The 23966-nt window shown below is 36.5% G+C and overlaps 2 protein-coding genes across 3 annotated transcripts in view; both read left to right on the forward strand.

Annotated features, from left to right (window-relative positions):
- The first annotated feature begins 3554 nt into the window (after nt 1-3554).
- Nucleotides 3555-8110, forward strand: LOC103479906 (cathepsin Z). Its single transcript, XM_008434605.1, has 6 exons — nt 3555-3720; nt 4473-4636; nt 5336-5515; nt 5686-5836; nt 6638-6803; nt 7725-8110. Exons 1-6 carry the CDS (start codon nt 3566-3568, stop codon nt 7836-7838), a joined length of 930 nt encoding a protein of 309 aa, XP_008432827.1. The 5' UTR covers nt 3555-3565; the 3' UTR covers nt 7839-8110.
- Nucleotides 8111-14797: 6687 nt separating this feature from the next.
- The window catches only part of mppe1 (metallophosphoesterase 1), a 14644-nt gene continuing 5475 nt past the window's right edge, over nt 14798-23966 (forward strand). The window contains exons 1-6 of one of the 2 annotated variants that reach the window (XR_536005.2): nt 14798-15471; nt 15599-15707; nt 17150-17253; nt 19302-19382; nt 21776-21884; nt 23804-23884. Coding sequence is in view for 1 of the 2 variants with exons in the window: in XM_008434609.2 (XP_008432831.1) it covers nt 15221-15471; nt 15599-15707; nt 17150-17253; nt 19302-19382; nt 21776-21884; nt 23804-23884 (735 nt within the window). In the remaining variant the exon portion in view is untranslated. The remainder of the gene's footprint in view (nt 15472-15598; nt 15708-17149; nt 17254-19301; nt 19383-21775; nt 21885-23803; nt 23885-23966) is intronic. The other variant, XM_008434609.2, reaches the window with a different exon arrangement.

A 23966-nucleotide genomic window follows, 5' to 3' on the forward strand; every position in this document is an offset into this window, starting at 1 on the left:
GATGGATGGATGGATGGATGGATGGATGGATGGATGGATGGATGGATGGATGGATGGATGGATGGATGGATGGATGGATGGATGGATGGATGGATAACCAGAAAAACTTCTAGAAATATAGTCTGGAAATATTCCACTACCTGTGCAGTGAGTCTATTTAAGTTTCACTTTCTTAAATAATTGACAAAAATACTGACCCTTTTAAAGATGTATTTGCACTAATAAAACTGTAAATAAATCTGGTTTTGTCTGAGTGATTTCTGCATGTGGGTCAATAAATGATAATCACAGAATTTAATTTATTTGGTTTTCCATAATAACTCAGCTGTACGGTTGTTCCCTTTGTTTGTTTGTGTCTCTCAGTTGTTTAATTCTTCCAAATTGTTGCTTCCCCTGAAACGATGCTGACGTGTGTTCAGCCTCTTCAGGAAGCAGGAAGAAGCTCATGCTAATGCTCACATAACGGATGTTGGTTTGATCAAAAACGACTTGCATGTTGACGGATTGCCTGTAACGCCGCATTACATTCTTAAAGTATTTACAGCCCCACTGGCCGACCTTCTCGCCTCCATAATTGAGAATCGTTTCTGCTTTTTGAAGAAGCACCAAAGCCAAGATGGAGTGCAGCTTTTAACGGCATCCGCAAACCTCCAACCACCAATACGATACGTGGTTGGAGGTCGTTTCAGCTTCAGATTTGAGTGAAATGCCTCAGGAGTTCAGTTCAGTGCAGGTTTAAAAGCAGGGAAGTAAATCATCGGAGGTCAACGACTCCTTCTGGGAACACTCTGCCTCTTCTCAGTTACACAGGCGTCATATATTTCTGATTGTTTTATTATGAATGACTGTTTATGTTTGTATAAAGTTAATAAAACCTTGGCTGCCCTCAGAAAGCTCTTTTTTTCTCTCCCAAATCCACATTTTACTTCTTGGAGATTCTGATATGGAGGGCTAATCCTGTCAAACTGAAGGAGGAATAATTAAATGTATGGGGAAATAAAATTGTTAACCAATAAATATATTTGGGAATAACTATATATATGCTTACATTACTTATTTCCACATTAATGTATTTTCGTTTTTGACATATCAGTCCTCCATAAAAGCATCTCACTGCTCCAATAATAAAACTTTTCTCTGCTGTGAATGATTGTTTATGTTTTTATAAAGTATATAAAACCTCTGCTTCCCTCAGAGAGATTTTTTTATTCTAATGAGCATCAGGGCATCTTATATGGAAGACTGATCCTGTCAAAATTGGCAAGAAATATATAAGGGAGGAAGAATTAAATGTATGAGAAAATAAATTTTTTAAAATATATATTTTTGGAAATAATTAAGTATAAGTTTTAATTATTTATTTCCTTTATTTTTGACATATCAGTCCTCCATACGAACATCTCACTGCTTCATTAATAAAAGTTTTCTCCATTGTGAATGAGCTCAGCCTTTCTCTGAGAGCCCTTTTTATCCTCTTAAATGCAAACCCAACCTCTCGAGTATCTTATATGAAGGATTGATTCTTCCAAAACTGATAATAAATAATGGAGGAATAATTAAATGTATGATGAAAGAAAATTTTTAAGTACATATTTTTTTAAATAAATATTTTAATAGTTGGCAAGATCAGTGTTGGCAAGATCAGTGTTCCATACTTACATCTCACTGCTGCACTAATGAAAGTTGAGTCATTCACACTCAGAATAATCCCCTTCCTTTCTTGAAGACTTGTTTATGTTGCATTAAGATTTGTTTTTAAACTTGTAATTTAGGTACAATATGCATATTTTGCTGTGGATTATGAAAGACTGGTAAAATAAAAGTATAAATATTTTTTAATAACTAAAACAGGAACTAAACAAAAGGAAACAAAGAACAGATAAATATGTAGATTTCCAAACAGAAATTTCTCTAAACTTTGCTTCACATCAAATAAGTGAATTTAAACCAACGTTTTGCTCTCACCATCTATTTTTGGAGCTCAATTTGCTGTAAGTAGTTTCTCTTTTCTCTCCCTCTCCAGACTTTATTCGGGGGCTAATGCAGATTTAATCTTCAGTCATTTAAATATGAAGCATTTTTACTTCCCTGGATGCAGAAATGTTCAGGCTCCTATAGTAATGTGATAACGCTGCTAAGAGCTGATTATTTTCTATGATAACACACCCAGTCCTTTATGTTGCATTAAGCATAATGCGATTTTAACAGGCGGTCATTTAAAGGATTCATGCTGAGTATGCAAAACTTCTGCTCTCTATCACTTATTTCCTTTCAGGATTAAAATAATTGTGGACCTAAGAAAGAAAAAGGATTAAACAATTGTGTATTTTATATTTTTATTAAAACCTAACCATGTTTGCTTGCATTTAATCCTCTTTGAGGCTTCAGAAATATCATATTATTTTTTATTCAGACTTTTAAATGTGGAAAGTCTTTTTTTCTGAGAGACAATCCGCAGGTATTGATACTGTAATCATTTGTATTTGACTTGAATATTGGCTCTATGGCTCCACCTGTCGGTCTTTCTGTGTCTGCATCCCACGTATAGAATACATTTGTCTGCTTGCTTGGAGAACAAAAACAGTTAGAAGTTACAATTCAATAAGAAAAATAGGCTTTTTGAAAAAGTAAAATAATTAATATTGTACATGTATTGCTAAAAAATATTTTTATTAAAATACAGTAATGCATAATCTTAAAATAAGACATTTTCTTAAAATGTAGTCATTACTTGTTATTAAATATTGCAAATATGTTATTTTACTAGAAATTATTATAGACTATAAAATAATATGCAAAATATTTGTTAGGTTTTTGGTATTTAATGCTGTCCTGACTATTTTACAGGTTAATGTCACCTTTCTTCATTTTATTTTCTTATTGCTATTTTATTTCTTAATTACTGTATAGGTATACTGTTTATAACAGTCCATCTAGGGATAAGTGCTGCAAATTAGCTCATACTATTAGCGCCATTATACAAGAACACTGCTGTTTTATTCACAGGCATCAGGCTGCTGTTTTATTCAGTTTATGTTATTGTGTCTGTCAATATTAAATAAACGTAATAAAAAATATTTATTCATAAATATTTAATAAATTAAATCTTTATTAAATATGTAATTTAATAAATTACATATTCAATCAATTTAAATATTAAAAAATGTGTATAAAATGCATATAAAAATATTTTTACTTGCATAATATATATATATATATGTGTGTGTGTGTGTGTGTGTGTGTGTGTGTGTGTGTGTGTGTGTGTGTGTGTGTGTGTNGTGTGTGTGTGTGTGTGTGTGTGTGTGTGTGTGTGTGTGTGTGTTAAAAATTGTAATTGGCAAATTCAGTAAGTGGTGTGCTTAATCTTTTACACATATGTTTTTGGATTGACAGTACTAAAAATGCCATTTAAAGCCAATAACTGGTAAATAAAGCTGTTGGTTTTCCCGTTTTCTGTCATTTACGAAGCTTATTTCGCTTCTACAGTAAACAGAGAACAGGGGCTGTCGGTGGTTTATCCAGCCAGCAGAGGGCGCTCCATAACCGCATCCTTTACGTCTGAGCGATGGGAGGAAAAGAGGGAGGAGTCAAGATGGCGACTGTAAATATCTACCCGCTGCTACTTTGGTTAGCATCGGTTTCTGTGGAAACCAGCACCGCTAAATACCTTTCGGAACCTTGTTACAAGCCCATTAAAGATGACAGACCAGACTCAGTCCGGTAGGTAACACGTAGATAACTGACAATGATGCAGATAAGGTATTATACAGACGCGTTTAGTACGGAATCTGGCCATTTCTGATTAATAATCTGTGATTAGTAATCTGCTCACAGAGAGAGAGAAAAATAACAGATAAAACAATTTAATGTCAAAGTTAGAATAAAATAAGTGTACAACCAACGTTTACAGTCTCTATCATAATGTCATTTTAAGTTAGAAGCTGATACATATTTATGTATCAAAAAAATATTTGTTCTTGTAATTTAGGTGAGAATAACAATGGATTCTGTCAGTAAACTTTAATGTTTCGTTTATTGTCAAACATAAATAAATAAAGAGAAGCTCTAAGATGCAGGTTGTTATAATTAGTCAAATAAGACAAGATGACATGGAATTAAAAATAAGCCGTTTTATAGAAACGTTTCCATTTAATTCTAATCTGAAATAATATTTATTCAGTGGTCTTAAAATCCCATCTTTTTAATTAAACTTTATTTACCGTTTACAGCATCATATAGGCAGAATACAAAAGGTGAATGGATTTTATTGCATTTCATAAAGATTACATTATTTCTGCTTCATTTTCAGAAGACTTATCAGTCATCAGCACACATCATAGATGTCATAACTGGTGATGAAATGCTAATCAGAGAAACATTTTGTAGCAGAATTAAAAGATCTGTGTTGGAGCTTGAATTGTATAGAATCAGAGTTTTAAAGTAGCCGGTTCTCTGTTGTATTTTTACTGTAGGACTCGAGCCCGGCCACACGAGTTTACCAAAGCGTCGGATCTTCCTCCGTCGTGGGACTGGAGGAACATCAACGGGAAGAACTATGTGAGCGTCACCAGGAACCAGCACATCCCCCAGTACTGCGGCTCCTGCTGGGCCATGGGAGCCACCAGCGCACTGGCAGGTAGCTGGGACTGAGCAATAATCGCTTTTTTATTGATTAATCACATTTTTGAAGACTTAATTTTTGGAAAATCTGGATTTTTTTTCACTAATGTGGATGTGCTGTTTGGGTTTTTATAGTTCAGAGTGATGTCAGCGTGTCACATGCCGCCATCTTGTTTAACAGCTTCTCTTTATTTGGACTATTCAACTGAATATTAGGGTTAAGATTTTTATTTTTTACACAAATAAAGTTGTAGTATTAGCAGAATAATGTAGTCAATTTATGAGAACTCCAACATGAATGAATTTTATAAATATTACCTTTTCACATATGAACTAAATCTAGCAAGATTTTAAAACAAAGTTTATTTTGAAACTAGAGCTATACAAACTGAGCTGCTCACATCAAATCTTCATAAATATATCACAGCTTTTTTTGTCATTAAAACAACTTTTTCCTTTTAATTTTAAGATTTGTTTTCTGCTTTATTGTCGTAATCAAACAAATTTTCTCGCATAAAGGATGATTGAAATAAAAGCTGCATTTTTTTAGATATTTTCCATCATTTCTAATTTCTTTTTTAGAAAGCAAGAAATAAAAATATAATTGAATATAATCGTAAATTGAATCTGATTTGAAATCATTTTAAATCGCCCAGGTGGCCATGGAGAAGAGGCGCAGGAAACAGTTTTCTGGTATTTTTGTTGTTTTTCTAAGATCGTATCAACATAAAGCGAGGCGGAGCCTGGCCGTCCGCCTACCTGTCTGTCCAGAACGTGATTGACTGCGGGAGGGCGGGCTCCTGTTTCGGAGGCGATCACCTCAGAGTCTACGCCTACGCTCATCGAACCGGGATTCCTGATGAAACCTGCAACAACTACCAAGCTGTCAACCAAAGTAAGGAGTGGCTCCTCTGTGTTTCAGCTACCAGACCTCCAGATACCGACTGATTTTCTGTTTTTTTCAGGTTCAGATGGATAGAAATCTGACGTCTTCGTGTGCATGAATGTGTCGTTGATATTTTGTCCTCGGACATCAACCACTGAGGTCTTCTTCGTGTGTTTCAGAGTGTGTTCAGTTCAATCAGTGTGGGACCTGCTCCTTCTTTGAATCCTGCGCTGTTGTCAAGAACTACACAGTTTGGAAAGTTGGAGATTATGGAGAAATTTCTGGAAGAGACGAGATGAAAGCAGAAATCTACACCAACGGGCCCATCAGGTACCGCAGGCTCCGACTTTCTTTTTGTCCATTTCTTTATCTTTCCTGTCTTTTTTCTTTTCTTGTTTTCACTCTCTTTTTGTCTGCCTTTTCTGATTTATGGCTTTTTTGCTTTTTTTGCCTCTTTCCTCCTTTCTTTCCTTTTTCTTTGCTGATTTATTTTCTATCTCTTTCCTGTCTTTTTCTTTTTTTGTCCTTTTTCTGTCTTTTTGTCTTTCCTTTACTTTCCTTTTTCTTTGCTCCTTTGTTTTCTCTCTTTCCTATCTTTATTTGTCTTTGTGTGTTTTTGTCTTTTTTCCTGTTTATGTCCTCTGTCCTTTTGTTTGTCTTTTTGTTCTTTTTCTGTCTTTTTTCTTATTTTCCTTTCCCTTTGCTCCTTTATTTCCTCTCTCTTTCTGGTCTTTCTGCATTTATCTTTTGGTCTTTTCTCTTTCCTGTGTGTCCTCTGTCTTTTTGTTTGTTTTGTCCATTTTCTGTCTCTCTTTTTCTTTCTTTTCAAGCCACAATTTCAGTGAGGAATTTATTTCTTCTCATTAGACATGAATTTAATACATTCTATGACTTTGATTATTAGACCTTTTTTTCCATGTTGCAAGTTAAATTATCTACCAGATATTGAGTTATTGACTTAAAATAAGCTCTTATATTTTGCTGAAAAGTTACTTGTAAGTTTTATTTAATCTGTACTGAGATATTTGCCGTAGAAACCGGGCTAAAGATACTCGGGAAGTTTTTGTGTTTTTGCAGTGAAACTTTTCAGACGTGCAGAAAATGAGTTTCGTTCTTGTCCTTGTCTCTCAGTTGTGCGCTGATGGCGACTGGCGGTTTGGAGGGATACGCCGGCGGCGTTTTCTCAGAGTTTCACCCCGTCTCTCTGCCCAATCACATCGTCTCAGTGGCCGGCTGGGGCGTAGACGGAGACGGCAGCGAGTTCTGGATCGTCAGGAACTCCTGGGGGGAGTTCTGGGTCGGTTTATTTCACCTTCCTGACCGGACTGGAGTTCGCGCCCCAGCTTCTTCAAATCTAACTAAACTGGTGTCAGACGTTGGTGCAGCAAAGATTTTCATTTGTGGATTTATCACTTTAAAGATGAGAAGTTTCCAGAGATCATCATCGATAGCTTGAAAGCAAAAGCAGCACAAACAAAAAACTTTGCAGCACAAACGTAGCCAAGTTGATTGGCACCATATTTGTTTGTGTAAATGTGAGCAGGAGGCTGGTTGACCTCTGATGACCTCTGGAAACTTTTTTATATTAATATCTTTAAAAAAATGGCGACATAAATAAAAATGTTTTACTGCAATCGCAGCACAAACATCTGTACTGACACCAATTTTGTTTGATTTCAGTCATGTARGGGGGAGCTGGTTGACCTTTGGACCTTTAAACTTTAATATCTTCAAAGCAAAGGCAGCACAAAGAGATTTTTTGCAGCATAAACGTAACCGAAATTGATTGACAAAATTATCTGTTTTGAGGAAGTTGAACCTCTGGATATTTATCATTATCTTTAAAATGACAGCGGCACAACTGTAGCCAGTTTTGTTTGATTTCAGTAATGTTGGAGGAAGGGATACTCGTTGACCTTCTGACCTTTAAACCTGATTATCTTCAAAGCAAAGGCAGCACAAGCGTAGCCGAGTTGAGTAACACCAATACCGTCTGGTTTGAAGAAGGTAGAGGGGCGAACTTTTGTTACAGCTGTGTGAAATAAACTAATTTTGATACGGCTAACAAATCCTAGCAGCAAAACCTTTTATCAAAAAACGATATTTTTTTAAATTGACTAATTTCCATTGAAATGTGAAATTTTGCAGTTATTTGGTGAGCAGAGACGCAGCGGCTCTGTCCTGTTGCTTGTGGAGTGAAAGGTTTTGTGTTTTTCAGGGAGAGCGCGGCTGGGCCAGAATCGTCACCAGTTCCTACAAAGGAGGAAAAGGAAACTGGTTCAACCTCGGCATCGAGAAGAACTGCGCTTACGCAGACCCTGTTGCTACGTAAAATTCAAAATGTCACTTTTAGCTTTTTAAAGAATGAATCTGTGAATTTTTTAAAAAACATTTCAGAAATACAAAGGTTTACATTCACTTATTGGCAGGAATTATTTTTTAATTATTTATATAATAATGTAAAATGTAAATGTAAAATGATTTACATCTGGAGAAGAATCCTTTTCATGAGACTGTTACAGTGAATGTGTTCAGTCAGAGGCCTCTACAAAACCGCTGTAACACTGACTGCTACAGGAGACCCTTGAAGAAAATCTTATGAAAAACAACATTTAATTTCCCTCTTTGATTAATAAAGTATTGTTGAACTAAATGTTCATTTGTGGGGTTTTTTAGGGAAGAACTAATAAAACATAATTTAACTTCAGGGACTTTTAAGCTGCAAAGTTTTAGATTTTTTGTGGATTTTCTTTAATCCTCAAAAGGTAAAAATAGAAATTGAATCTAGATATATTTATTTTATATTTATCCACTCTTCTGGGATAAATTAATAGAGTTTATTTAAATATCTCAGCCCCAGGACACAGATGCCGTATTTGAACATATTTTTCTAATTTTCTGAAAGGTTAAAGGTTAAAGTTCTGATTTATAAAGTCCAAACTGGTTCTGATGGGTTTGGGATCCATGTCACCATCCTCACATCATTTCTTGAGTCCTTCTTTCTTTCTTGTCTCCTTCGATCTGTTTTATTTTTTGTTTCCTTCCTTCTATCCTTCCTTATTTGTGTCCTGTCCTTCCTTCCTTGGTTCTATCCTTTCTTCTTTGTCTGATTTCTGTCATTTCTTGTTTCCTTCCTTGCATCCTTCCTTATTTGACTCTTTCCTTCCATCATTTCTTGTGTTATTTTTCTTTCCTTGTCTGTTTCCTTCCTTGCATCCTTCCCTGTGTCMTTTCTTGTTTTTTCTAGATTCCCATCTCTGAAACCTTCCCCCTGCATAAATATCTGCCAGAGAATCGAAGCTTTCTCTGTTTGCTGGTCGAACTTGTTTAGGATTCTGCACTAACTGTTACGGCCAGGTGGTGGCAGCATCATGCTGCGGGCCTCCAAGTTCCTTAACTTGACTTTAAAATCTGCTGCTTGATGGTTAAATCCTGGAACCAGTTTGGTGTTTCAATGATCCCAGCCACACTTTCAAACTGGTTTTTGATTAATGAAACCATCATACTGGGAAGCTCTGAGCTCCACTGGTCAGTTCCCAGAAACCAACATTCAGACAAAAACATTCAAACAGAACTATGTTGTTTTATATGTTAACAGATAATCATCCAAATATTAACGAGGATTTCAGCATTTATGTGTAATTTTGACAAAAATTCATAATTAATTTATTTTTAATGAGTTCATTCCAAATAAACATTGATAAACATTTCAAATTGAAACCCGACGTTTACATAAACTGAATAAAAAAAGACAAATGTTTTTTCTCTTAGTGGCATAAAATCAGAGCAAACTTCTCTCGTTTCGTCTGAAATGTTTTTATTCTCCGTCTCAGACGGGTCGGTCCCGACAGCAGCCATTTTCTTCATGTATATTTTCCAAGAATGTTCATTTATTTTCTTTATTTTTGTTTTGAAGCCGTGGTTCATCTTTGCCTTTTGCTGCGTTTGCCTACCAAGATGGCGCGGATCACTTCCAGTTCACACTAATAAATAAATTCAACATATTCTCTCATTATTGGTGTCACATTTAGCAAATATGAATTGTTTTGTTAATTCTAATTTAACTAAAACAAGATAATTTTGGTCTGATTTAAGCTTACACAGTGAGAAAATAAATATTGACGTTTTGTGAGGTCTAAACTTGAGAAACGACAGTCGTGCTTTTGCATATGATCACATATCTGCACCTGAAGCTTCTCAGGCTGCAGAAGCGTTTCCTCATTTCAAGATGCGTAGTCACACATTTCACACAAGGAAACTATTTAATCCCCCAGACAGAAGGTGAGGCGAAGCTCGCATTTAAATTCAACAACAGCAGTTTACTTTGATGTCACAACAAACGTCTCCTGATGAGCCTGAAGTCCAACCAAACGCCTGTTTAACATCTCAACTCCTAAACATTAAAGGTTCATGCTTCCTGGAACAGGTCAGGTCAGCTCTTCCGTCCTGGGCTCCTTTCAGCTGTTTTAAGGCTCTGTCACTTTAAATCAAAATAAGCTGCTGCTGGAAAAGCAGAAGTATCGCCTCCTGCACAATCAACAAAAATGCATCTGACTTTTTCCTCACTTTTTATTGTGTTTTTTGTTTTGCAAAGCAATAAAACCCGTCGAACAGCGAGCACTGGAAACTAGCTTACCTGTTTATGAGTCAGTCAAATGATTGTTGCCCTACTGGATGTTCAGGTCTGATGACATTCTGTAAAACACAAGAGTAGGACAGGTGTGTTCACCTGTCCTACTCTTACTCTTACCTGATCTTTCTGAGTATCCTGACTGTCGTTACAGTTGTTCATTAGAGTCTCGATTCATTAAACATGTAACGTGTGAAACTGTGACTGAAACACCTGCAGTCGCTCAGGTGCAACATTAAAGGTGTTTATCCAAACAATCAACTTATCATCATATTTAAAATTACATTATCAGACGGACTAAAATATAAAGGTAAGTGGAAACTTTGGTATTGTAAGCATAAAAATTATAATTTATATAATTTAAAAAATATATAAAATCAGGCAAAATAATTGTTTTTTCTCCAAATCAGCTTCTTTCAATAAAAAAACTTATGAAACTTTCACAAAAGCGGCAGGTGTGTGTCAGATTAATTTTTGTTTGTTCTTCATTCAGTGGGTAGAAAATCCAGAAATTTTACTCAAGAGTAGAAATACTTCATAATAAAACTACCCAACTAGAAGTACAAAGTACAGCGTAGTAAAAATACTCCCAAAAGAAAATTTTACTCAAGTAAATGTAACTAGTTACTACCCAACTCTGCAAATAAGCTATTTAGAGATAAAACCAACAATTATTTTAGTCATTTATAAACATATGAATACGTCTGAGAATTAATCAGTTACTGGGATATAAAAAGTCATTCAGTAAACCAGTTTATACACCATTAAAAATACATTAAATTCCTCTTTTACTTAAGAAAAAACATTTTATTGTCTAAAATACAATAATGAGTGTGACTGGCAACAGCAAATGTGGGAACATCTATAAGTGTTAAAAACAATAAGACTAATTAGAAACTGGAAGGTTTTCCTACAGATTTCACTTTTGGTCTAGTTTACTTGAAATAAGACAAAACTAACATGCAAGAAAGTTTTCATCAACTTGTTTTGAGTCAGTTATTTCTTAATGTTGATGAATAAGTTCTGGTTCCATTTGCAGATCATTTCATTCATAACAAGACATTTTTCTCATGATAAAAGTTAAATAATCTGCCAATGAAACTTTTTAATCAACATTAAGGAATAATTGACTTAAAAGAAGCTCCTATATCTTGCTGAAAAGTTTCTTGTATGTTAGTTTTGTCTTATTTCAAGTGGCTCAGATATTTTCACTAGATTAGACCGAAAATAATTTAATTTGTAACATGAGAAAAATGTCTTTTTTAAATTGCTAAATTAGTTGATGATTATTTCAATAATTAGTCATTTCAGCTCTAAAGTCATTAAAGTAATTAAAAGCCTATAATTGATTTAGCAGGCAGTAATTCCCATGATGGATGCATTTGACCTTTTGGCCTGAACTGTATTTAATCAACCTGAGTAAAAAACTGTAATATATGCAGCAAACAGCAGCTTTAAGTCTTTGACGCTGATGTTTAAATTGTAATAAGTTCAAGCTCTGCATTTTTTTTTTCTTATTTTATTTCAGATACAGTAACAGCTGCTTCACTGCGAGGGAGACTGAACTTCCTGTTCAGAGCAGAACCAGAACCAGAATCAGTGGGACTGGGTGGAGGTCCGTTCGCTGACCCACAGACAGCAGAACAGCAGCTGGTGTTACGATTATCGGCACCAGAAACGTCCTGCAGCCAAAGATAATTACAGCAATAACACCCAAACGCATCTGGAACGTAAAGAAGCCGATTTAAATTCACACGTTTCTCACACAGCTGCTGATTGATTCATGTTAAATCAGTTGAGCTACGGTGAACATTAATGCATATTAAGGCATGTTTGTGTTTTAACTATTAAAATAAAACATTTTGCTGGACGATAAGTTGTTCCAAAATTTATTGAGATAAACAAAAACATTGTTTTGAGATAATTTTCAAGTAATACAATGGTAATAATGGCATAATGCAACCGGAACTGGAAGACATTTTAAATATCCGGAATAAATAAAACACAAATGAAATGAATTATGAAGTATCTGAAAACAGAACCTCTAGTTGAGCCCAAAGCACCAGAATGAAGATCACTTTATGGAGAAAAGAGAAAAAATATAAATCAAACTAATTAAAATTGAGTGTTTTCATTTATTGTGGAATTAATTATAGTAATTATGACATTAATGTTTTTACAGGGCATTTCAAGTATTCAAGGGTTAGACCTTTCATATTTTACGTTTTAATAAAATAACTCACTACTTTGAGTTTATCTATTACATCAAGTTCCAATAAAATACGTAAAATGTTGAAGTTATTATGCGACAAAGTGTGTCGAAGTGAGAAGGAGTGTGAGTACTTTTGCAAAGTACAGTTTGAAGTCTGTAGTTCAGGATACTAAATATATTTACTGTTTACTGTTTTGTTTAAATTTCTAAAAGTGTGAAGATTTGGAAGCAGAATATTTTTCTTTTCTTCCGCCTAAACATTTCTACGTTAAACTGCAAGGCGGATTCAGAGTGTAATAGCGCAGCTACTGTATGAAGACACATTTTATGGATTCCTCTTTAAGTTTTCAATGCGCAAACAGCTGTTAATGCGGAGTTGAAATAATTATTCCGCCGTCATGTGGCGCCCCCTCTAGAGGCGCCCCTGTGCGTCGCATTTTGCGCCGCTATCACCGTCATTCCCCCCCAATAATCTTCTTCATTCAGTCATGGAAAGTTTCTCTCTAGTTGCGCAGGTTCCCCTTGCGCTGCTTCTCTTTTCATCTTCCTCATTCTGCGCGTTAAAAGGGTCAGATACGAATCTAGATAAATCGATTGTCTTCCCTACAGAAACTCCCCAAACCGACCAGTTTTCCCAGTAACTGCCCTCTGATGACACAATTACTATCAGAGGCGRAGGGGCTGCACTCATAAACAGTCTGCAGCTGATTAGATTTCTCCCGTAAATCACTTAATCTCATTTGTCCCATAGCTGTTGTCTCCTTTCCATCTGGCTGCTTTCGCGGATCCCTTATTAGATTATTGTTTATCAACAGAAACAATTTCATTACAGCCAGACTCATGTTGAGCGTCTTTTAAAAGCACCACTTTTACGTCCAGTTGTTTAATTTAGTGTCTGCTTTCTCTCAAACTCGCAGTCAAGCTCACATGTTTGAGTGTGGCCCTAACCGGAAGTTTTGTGTTCTTTCAAAGTAAAAGCCTCAACATGAAGCAAATTTCATTTTGATCACAGTAGACTGACAGTGTTTAGCTTTTTGTAATAATTGGATTTCAAGATATAAAAAAAGATGTACTACCAACTTTTTCCAACGTTTGTAGCTCTAATATTTTTACTAAATCTGATTGCATCAGTAATAGCTGTCGAAAATGTTTTTGTTTTGTTTTTTTACCGTTTTAACGTCACTTATGTTATTCGACACAAATTTTTCACTTGCATTTCCTTACATTCTGCAAACTGTAAAAAAAAACACAACTGTGTTTGAACTTGATGGATCCTCGAACTATTACGCTGGAATAAATTTGTAAGAGTTGTAAGAAAATTCATATTATGAAAAGAATTTTCTAGACATTAATTTTAAGATATTTCTGTCTATTTAAATTTTTTTGCAGGTATCATAAATCAAAGATCTTCAGGAACTGCAGCCAAGACTTGCAAAAACATTTCACCTGATTTCTTAAATAGCACAAAGTCTGAAACTTACGTAAAAACACAATTTTTACTAATTGTGAAATTGAAAAGTTGCTAGAAAATATTGTTCTTATCAACCCCCCAAAAAACAGAAAAAAAGCAATGTCTGATAATTCTAGAAAAAAATACTATGAATTTTTTTTAGCATCATGTTTCTGTCACGCAGAGTAAACCATTAGCAACCTTGCACCAAGTCTTTTTGGCAGTTGAGTATAATGCTGCTAACTACTACTAATAATAAGATAGTTAAACCTGGGAAAAAAAAGACCAAATAAAAACTATTTGCAACAAATTGTTGTATGGAGGGCAGATCCTGCCATAATCGGCAGGAACACAATAATTATATATTGTGTAATATAAAAGGGCAAATACTTCTTTTGCCCTTTTTCCTTTAACTCTTACAAAGAGTCAAAGGGGAAAAGAAAACATTATAGGAAAATAAAAGAGAAATCTGTAAATATTTGAACAAAGGAGAAAATGTAAAGTGAGAWAACACAAAGAGGAAATGTTAGAGGAGAAAATGAACAAATAAATAAAAAAGTGGCAGTAAAATAAAAAAAATAGAAAAATTATAAATAAAAACATGACAGTAAATGCAAAATGTGTTAAATAAATGCAAAATATATTAAAAAAAAACTGGGAACAAATAAACAAGGAAGCTAAGAAAAACAGATTGGAAATAAAATAAAGAATTAAATATTATTTATAATGTTAAATTAATCGTGTTGAAAAGTAGTTGGTTACATATGGTTACATATGTAAGATAGTTAAACCAAATGAGTTGGTTACATATGTACTCATTTGGTTACTCATATGTAACCAAATGAGTTGGAAAAGTTCTTAATTTATTTTTTGGAAGTAATTTCTGGCACTTCATCAAACCATTTATTTATCTCTATATGTATTACCAATTTTGGCAGTATCCGTCCTCCATAAATTTGTACGCAACTTCAAAATAAAACTATATTTGTGCTGAAGACTCGTGGTTCGAGTTGTTTGTCGTTGCTTCATTTTATAGAGATCCGTAACCGGAAGTGTCGTTTCCAGCTTGACGGCGCTGAAAAGCTGCCAAACAGAGGCTGACTGATGCTGCCCGCTGCGGTCTCACTCAATGAGCCGAGGCCGAGCTGAACTTTCACATCTCCTCCTCCGCCGTCTGGGTCCACCGAACCGAACCCGAAAAAACGCTTCTTCTGTTTTTTTTTTTCTCAGATGCTCCACAGCCATTTTAAATTGATCATCCCTCTGTGGGAGTGGGAGATCTGAAATAATAATAATAATACTAATTTAAAAAATAAAAAAAAAAATCCCTCCGGGTCTGCGGGAGGAGCGGGTCTGAACTGAGGAGATGCCTGACGGGTGGCTCGGTTCTTCTGGGCATCCCGAGCATCGATTAGCGGAGAAATGCTGAAGTTTAGCGGCAGCTCGGTGGTCGCGGCGCTGCTCATCGCGGTGGTTTTCGGCGCTTTCTTCTTCTGCGAGTATCTCATCTACTTCCCGACCATCCTCAAGTGCGCCTGGCCGAAGCTGAGCCGTGCCCGGGGCGGAGAGGGCACCGACGGGCGGCCGGCGGACGCAGCGGTCCGCGCCATGGTGCTGTCGGACACCCACCTCCTCGGAGCGGTGGGGGGACACTGGTTCGACAAGCTCAGGAGGTAAACTCTCCATTTTACCCATCCATTTTAAACACCGGTAAGGTGAGGTGAGGTGAGGTGAGGTGAGGCAATAAAAAGAAAAGCAAAAAAAAAAAAAAAATGACAGCGGGGTTGTTTCCAAACGCAGGGAATGGCAGATGGAGCGGGCTTTCCAGACCGCGCTGTGGCTGCTCAAGCCCGAAATAGTCTTTATTCTCGGGGATATCTTCGACGAAGGCAAGTGGAGCTCCCAGAAGGTAACAGAGCTCCATGTTTTCCCTCCTAATGCAGCTGCACTGCTTTTGGATTATCCTAACCATGCTTGGAAATAATAATAATAACAGAGGAAATAAACTGTGCATGATGTGGATTTAAAGGGTTCTGATCAGATTCTGGTTCTGTTTGGGCCCACAGACTGCAGGGTCTGATGTAAACATCTGCAGCCTCCATCCATCTCTCCACACAATGCTCCATTTATTTCACTGATGCACCGATTTAGGCCGGTCAGCGATTACCGATCTTTAAAAATCCTGACCTGCCGATTCTGATTTTGGCCTTTACCAATTTTTTTTGTCTGAAATGTTACAAGATATAGCAAGAAAGTCCCTGAGTTGGCAACACTGAGGTGCCTATTGTTAACTGCAAACGAGCAGAAATGACCTGGTGGGCCGGCCTGTCAGCCAAACCTCTCTCACAGGAGAGCAGAAAAGGGCAGTGGATGATTTTTAGACCTTTGCTGAGGTAGATCAGATCCCAAAATTGAGGAAATTGGCGCCGATTGGCCGATAAATTGTCTGGCTCATAAATCGGCGCACCCCTAATTTATTTAATTCACGCTGAAAAAAATCATAGAATCTGAGAATATGATGAAATATAACCATCAAGTTTGAGCAGTTTGCGAAACAGAAGTAGAAAAATATGCAATAATCGCTTCTATTGTCATTTCTAGACCCGGCTGCAGCTCTACTTCCTCAGTGTTTGTTGAATCCTAAATAAATGTTCTGACTTACGATCTAAACAATCGTTAGATTGTTTAGATTAAATTAGGGCCCAGTCTGTCAGTCCAACCTTTCTCACCAGAGAGCAAATGGACAGTGGTTGATTCTTAGACCTTTGAAAAGCTAGATATAATCGGTGGATAAGATCGGCTTCGCATGTAAAAATCGGCCCATCTCCGATCTCCCAAAATTAAGGAAATCGGCACCGATAAATCCTTAATAACAAATGAAATATCAACATTCTGATGTGCAACGACGACACTTGACAAAATTTAATGTTTCAACCACTGACTGCCTTTCTATGACTTTGTATTATTATTATTATTATTATTATTATTATTATTATTATTATTATTATTATTATTATTATTATTATTATGCTGTTAGAAATGTCTTGCTGCTGAAATGTGCTCTACACATAAACTGGACTGATTGACCTGAAATAAAAAACTTTTTCGGGGTTATAAATATCCTTTCGCTGCTAAACCTCCTCACGCGTTAATAGTTTCAGCTCTAATAGAAAAGCAGCATCTGAGGGCCAATTAGAGCCTCATCACAGAAAACTTTAAACCCCTGAAGTAATTAACGGCCTCTGGCGGGGCGCCGCGGCTCGGAGCAGCCACCTCGGCCTTCCTTGGAGATCCCATTAGGACTCCTGAACTGCTCAGGTGAATTTCTGAAAGCTTCGTTTGTCTCTGCAGCACTGGGAGGACGACGTGCGCCGCTTCCACAGGATGTTCAGACACTCCTCGGACACAGAACTGGTCGTACTGGTCGGCAATCACGACATCGGGTTCCATTATGAGTAAGCACGCAACGCCTCTCTGCTTTTGCTCCTTTTGTTTAAAAATAAAACAACGGTTGACCTTTCAGAGGCAGGACGCTGCTGAAAATCCTGATGAATTAAACACTGAGATTAGAGCTCACACTCCCKGAGCATATCGATTTTATTTTTACTGCCGTCACTGTTAAACACAAAATCTTGCCAAATATTTCCTGTCTGGTTTCTAATGCAAATATTTTTTGTGAACACATTTGAGGCAACATTTGTTTTGAATAAATAAACTGAAAGAAATATCTTAGTATACTTGAAATATGACAAAGCTAACTTACAAGAAACAGGAGGTTGTTCTAAGCCAGTAATTCCCGAACATTGATAAAAAGTTTTAGTTCCACTGGCAGATTATTTCACTTCTAATATGGCAAAAATGTTTTATTATAAGGGAAATAATCTGCCAGTGGAACTAGAACTTTCCATCAATGTTCAGGAATAACCGGTCTAAAACAAGCTCATATTTCTTGCTGAAAAGTTACAATAAAGTTAGTTTTGTCATATTCCCAGTGTACTAATATCATTTCACTATAAACTAGACAAAAATAGTTGGATACATTCTGTGTTTTTGCAGTGCTGCTTCCAGAAATAGCTACCAGGAGTATCAGCGAAATCGCCTCTGCTGCAGAGCCGGAAAAACAAAAGGAGACGAGTTTGTCCACATTACATAAATGTTTCAGAAATGTTTGAGGTGTGAACCAATTGGAGCGAGTTTAGTTAGATAATGCCAGAGTTATGTGCAGTAAATGCTGTCAGGAATGAGAACACACTGCAAAAACACAAAATGTAACTTGTCTAGTTTCTAGTGCAAATATCTTAGTACACTTAAAAAGAGACAAAACTATTGTAACATTTCAGCAAGATAAATGAGCTTTTTAAAGAAATAATTCTAAAAAGTAAGTTTCACTGGCAGATTATTTCACCTTTTTTATCAATATTAAGGAATTATTGACTTAAAACAAGCTCCTATATCTGTTGAAAATTATTTTTGAATTAGTTTTGTCTTATTTCAAGTGTATTAAGATATTTGCACTAGAAACTAGAAAAATAATACTTATGTTAGACTTTGTGTTTTTGCAGTGCACACAGACTGCACTCTTTGGAAAACACAAAAGGCTTTATTGACTGAGGTTTCCTTACCATCAGCTCTCTGCACACCACCCTGCTGCACAAAGGTGAACCAAACACGGATTATTGCACCACTGCAAACCTGCAGAGTCTCGTTTTAGGAAGACACCCGGTTGTTGTTTTTTAAAGTAACACAGGGCCTAGAAAAATATATAAATGTTGAGTATTATCACATGCTGTCCAGATCCATGTTTTATTGGGATTTTGTGTGGTGGATAAACAGACAGTAATGCATAATTGTGATGCGGAAGGAAAATGAGATATGATTTTCAAAATATCAAGTGTTTACATTCAGCCTGATCTTAGTCAATACTTTTTAAAATTGACTTTTTGCTTCAGTTACAACCAGCTCTGACAGACTAACTTTCTTTAAAGAATTTCACTCTTACTTTACATTTACATTTACATTTCATAATATAACTCAATGTGATATATATATATTATGCAATATCATCAACATATGAAAATGTAAAATAAATTAATCTGAAATGTTTGTAGTCTGGCAGCAAACTAAAAAGAACGTATTTTATTTTTATTTGTGTGGAAACTTTTATACAGCAGCAGCGCCGCAGCTCTTAATGGTTCTAGTTCATTTTTGATGTTTGAGGCTTGCGCTACGTTTCAGAGATGTTGCGTTCATTGTTTTTGCAGAAGGAAAGTGACACACGGTGCAGAAAATAATCTCGCAGTTAAATTTTTGATGCATGTGCTTCAGAGATGTGGGATTATGTCGACATGCTGCTGCTCTTACGGGCTTTGATTCAATCCGTGCAGCAGGGAGTGGAACTGGCACAGCCCTTATGTAACCGTGCATGACAGGCGTGACGTGGTAGGCTGAGCAGCAGCTTTTTAACCCTCACTGTTTGCGTTGTCGTGTTGTGTCTCCCCTGCAGGATGGACTGGTTCAAGCTGCARCGCTTTGAGAARGTCTTCAACGCYTCCTCCACCAGGATTGTTACCAAAAGGGGAGTCAAGTGAGTGACAGGAAGTAGAAAAGAATAAAATGCTGCAGCCATCAGTTAGGCTTCTTCACAAGAAAAAAAAAACACACACAATATTATTTAGTTTTTAGTAAAAGTCACTCTACATTTATTGTAAAAGTTCTCAAACTTTTCCTGCATCCTATTTTAAGAGATGGATTTTTTAATAAAGTGGGGTTCTGTTGAGATGCTATGAGTGGTTAGTAGCTTACCCACAGTTTTATTTCTCTCTAAATACATTTAAGTATTTTTAATGGGGACTTTTTCTGTATTAAAATACAATACAATTAGCCCGAATGAAAAATTGCTTAAACTATAATATTGTTGTTTTAAGACCATTTTTAAGTAAAAATTTAATAATAACGGTAATGGCATAATGATGGAAGAACACATTCTTAAAGATCAATAAACTTTAAATTCTAAAGAACCATAAACACATTAGCAACTGGAAGACATTTTAAATATCCGACATAAATAAACAACAGAAACAACAAATGGAAAGAAATATAATCTCTGTAAATAAAAAAAACAGGCTGGTTGAAGCCAAAGCACCAGATTGAAGATTCTTGTCGTCCAACTTTTGGTGGAAAGTGAAAAACAATAAATCATGAAAATGTAAAATCACTGTTTAAATTTGTCATGCAATTAACTTATTGATTTATTACTTATTACAACAGTGCCAGTTTAGATTGACTAACACAATAATTTTGATTAATTAATTACATAGATTCTAACACGTTACAAATTTTAAAAAAATTTTTATTTATTTTTTTACATACAAAAGTCCTGAGCTGGAACCTTTATGTTTCTTATTGTGTTTCTGGTACGCCTGTAAACCTGACGCACAAGCGACATCTGTAAACAAGAGCAATGACCGACAAAGCCATTTCTCTTGGCCCACCAGAGGTTAAAGTTCGCTTCATAAAACAATCTGATGGGAAGCTTGAAAAGTCTGTGTTCAAATTGTGCTGAAAGGAGTTAGCCAATCACTGAAGCTACTCAAGCATAAAATAGCAACTTATTGCTAAACATGTTGCTAAACATACTGACATGTTGCTAACGTCAGCATTCAAATAAAGTATTTTTTCATAGAAGTTACATGAATGATCAGATTTTCTGAAATACTTTGCAAGAATCTAATGGTTCAATAACATAAAAACTGATAAAAAAAATAAATATTGTTGTTGAGCTCATATGTCTATTTATTCAATAATTTAGCATAAAAATCTTTTGCTTATTTTGTCAGCCATCACCATATTCAATAAATCTGAATTAATACAAAAACATTTAATTTCCTTTTGGGATTAATTAAGTATTTTTGAATTGTAGCTGCAGGTGTAGTTTGGAGACGTTTTATCGTCTGCCAGTTAATCTGTGCCAGCTTTCAGCAGCCATCCTGGGATCTTATCGGGAATTACCACTTTCCCAGGATTGATCCTGTCGAGACTTGGCCGACTTTAGCGATAAAAGCTGAAAGGTCAGATGGTGGAGGAGAACCAAATCTGTCCCTATAGCTGCTGGATTTGATGCTTCGAATAAAGAGTTGCTGAGCCGATCTGGAAGAAAAACTTCACTCTCCTCTGCCCTCTGTGGGGTTTTCCTCTGCCAGGCTCACCTGCTCTCCGCTGGGTTTTTGCTGCGTCGGTGCGTCTTGCAATCCTGATCCCCGTTAAAAGTGCAGACGCTGCCGAGTTGTCCCAGCGCAGCCCTGCAGGCGGCATCACCTCTGTGGTCGTCAAAGGCTTATAGCAGCGCTTATACCTACAGTTAACTTTTTTTTTTAGATTTGTTTGAATAAATTAGGAAGGTGTATTGATTCAAACTTAACTTTATGTTGAAAGGTTTCTCAGGTTTGTGTTGTAAAGTTTCTCCACCAGACAGACAGATGGAGCTGCTGCTGCAACTGGAATCAATGATTTCTCAACAATGTGTGAAAGGCAGCGTGTAAACGAACACGTCAGGGAGAAAATGGGTCATTTATTCTGACAGGATTGTTACTGTTCACCGTTCTGGAAAATATAGAGTCTGGAAAACAATGGATGTTCATGAAGAGATTTCCAGGTCTGGATTAGAAAAGAGAGATTAATAGAAAAATGGTGGCGATCAATCAATCAATCAATCAATCAATCAATCAATCAATCAATCAATCAATCAATCAATCAATCAATCAATCAATCAATCAATCCTGTTTAAACAGAATTATGAACTGAGTCAAAGTATCTGTGATAATTCACCATAATGAGTCTAAACTTTACTTAAAATCTGTCGTACCTTGAAAGAAAAACAACTGAAAAACATTTCCCCATGAGGTTAGAAATCCCCACCTGCAGGTAAATTAGCAATAAAAATCTGTGCATGCTCTGTGCCTGCTCCCCTCCTGTTTGCAGCTTCCTGCTGGTGAACAGCGTGGCGCTGCACGGCGACGGCTGCCCCATCTGCCAGTCGGTGGAAAAGGACCTGATCAAACTCTCCAGAGACCTCAACTGCTCGCTTCAGGTGGGAGCAGGTTTCTGCCAGCTCTTTGCGTCAGAGTTGGGTAGTAACTAGTTACATTTACTCAATTACATTTACTTGACATTTACATGTTTGGTTAAAACATGTCTGTTTTAACCAAATATTAAACAGACATGTAGTTTTTGTTAAAGTGTAAAAAAAAAAAGAAAAAAGAAGTGTAAAGAGGAATAATACCCTTGTTTTGCTACTTTGTATGGACATAATGAATTAATCAACTTAAATTAACCATTGATTGAAAATATTCCAAGATTAAAGCCTAGTTGACAGGCAGAATTGTTTTTGTCCTTGTTTCGAATTAGGACGCCCTGATTATTGGGATGACTTTCAAAATAATCCAAACCGATAATCCCGTCGTTTGTGGTGTTTAGAGTGTTCTGGTCCTCTCGGAAGGACTTCCATCTAAAATCGGTGACATTCAATATGTTGAATTGTCTTGGTCCGATATCGCAGTTAACTGGAACTACCAATAAACATCCTTAAAATGACCGGCGCGATGCCGGGAGTTCGGCAGCCTTTCTGCTCCGGAGCTGCTGGTTGAACGGCGGGAAGAAGCTGAGGAGGATTTATACAGGTGAGCGGAGAGACTGAACACGGCGGGCGGCTGAGGGTTGATGCTTTCAGGGTAAGAGCAGCTTTACGGACGAACCGCACAATAAACTTATATCATCCCGGTCTGAACAAACGGGAGGCGGAACATGGCTGGTAGATGAGTTTCTGAACGGAGGAGCCGTAAATATCCCGTATTGCTCCCCCGGTCTACAAAAAAGTAACTGGTAGGGAAGCACAAATGTGGAAAAAATAGACTGATGTTCATATCCGACAGTAACAGTGGTGTTATGGAAGATTTACCAATATTTTATTTCATAATTGTTTTTATCCGATTACTCGATTAATCGTAAGAAAAATCTATAGATTACTCGATTACTAAAATAATCGTTTACAACAGCCCTAGTTTTGTGTAAGGCATATCACAACCGAAATGAAAAGGAGAAGAGTCTGAAGGAAACTGCTACCACTCGGTAACTTTTCAGCTACCAATCATAAGTTAGTTTTAACGATAACGTTTATTCATTGCAAATATTTTATAACATCAAAGCAGCAACAACTTAAAATCATTTAATCAACCGGTGAAGCTAAATGAAACGACAGAACAAAAAACAATCTAAACACATTGCAGCACAAGTAAAGAAATGTTTTAAACTCACCTCCTTATCGTAGCGCAGCAGTACTTCAACACTTTTTCTTTTCGCTTAAGACAACTCCACTATCGCCACTGCCTCTAAATCATCTGCCATGTTTGTTTACGCTTAATTCCCGTATGATATCGCGGGGATTACGGGATTTCTATAAATCTTAATGTTCTTGAGTGAATCCGGCCAAAACTAAGATATTTTTATAACGTGTGTGATATCTCAAGTTTTGAAAATCGGCCAACAATTTTCAAATCCTGCCGTGTGACATAAGCCCTTCGTTTAGAGTTGTATTTGACCTCCATCCAGCTTAGGGCGCCACTTGTCACCCTTCAACGAAACATTTGATACAGAAACAAAGATGGCGGCCATACCAGAACGGGAAAGAGAAACGGTCAAACCGGAGTCCAGTGTGGGAGGTGAAATGCACTTTATGCGGTTCTAGTTTGAAATATAAGCACTCGTTAAGCTCCTTACTTTTCACCTTAAATAGATAGTGCACATTCAGCGTAAACAATTAAACATTATTAATGAGCTACGAAGGCTGGCACTTCATGGAGCGAAGTTTTAACATTTCTACATCTGCATGAACATCTGTTTATTGGGAATTAAGTGTTTTACATATTTTATTCTTGACATTTCTCATTTTTCTGCAAAGCAACATAGTCAATCAGAGGTAAAAACAGTTCCTGTGTGTTTACTCCTGTGCAGAAGTCACAGTCTGACGGTGAAGAGACAGAGAACTGTGAGGGCTCCCAGTCCTATCCTCCCACCGCTCCCATCATGCTGCAGGTAAACCGGGCTAACATCTGAAGCCGCTCCGCTCTGTCCAACATTTTAAAATCTTTTTTATGTGGCCAACAAAGATTATAGC

The sequence above is a fragment of the Poecilia reticulata genome, linkage group LG17 (genome assembly GCF_000633615.1).
Source record: "Poecilia reticulata strain Guanapo linkage group LG17, Guppy_female_1.0+MT, whole genome shotgun sequence".
In the NCBI taxonomy this organism is placed as follows: Eukaryota; Metazoa; Chordata; class Actinopteri; order Cyprinodontiformes; family Poeciliidae; genus Poecilia; species Poecilia reticulata.

Excerpts from the sequence above, each read along its gene's own strand:
- LOC103479906 (XM_008434605.1), top strand. The coding sequence starts at position 3,566 with ATGGGAGGAAAAGAGGGAGGAGTCAAGATGGCGACTGTAAATATCTAC. Across the intron at positions 4,637-5,335 it reads AGCCACCAGCGCACTGGCAG|ATCGTATCAACATAAAGCGA; the intron begins GTAGCTGGGACT and ends TGTTTTTCTAAG. Across the intron at positions 5,516-5,685 it reads CTACCAAGCTGTCAACCAAA|AGTGTGTTCAGTTCAATCAG; the intron begins GTAAGGAGTGGC and ends CGTGTGTTTCAG.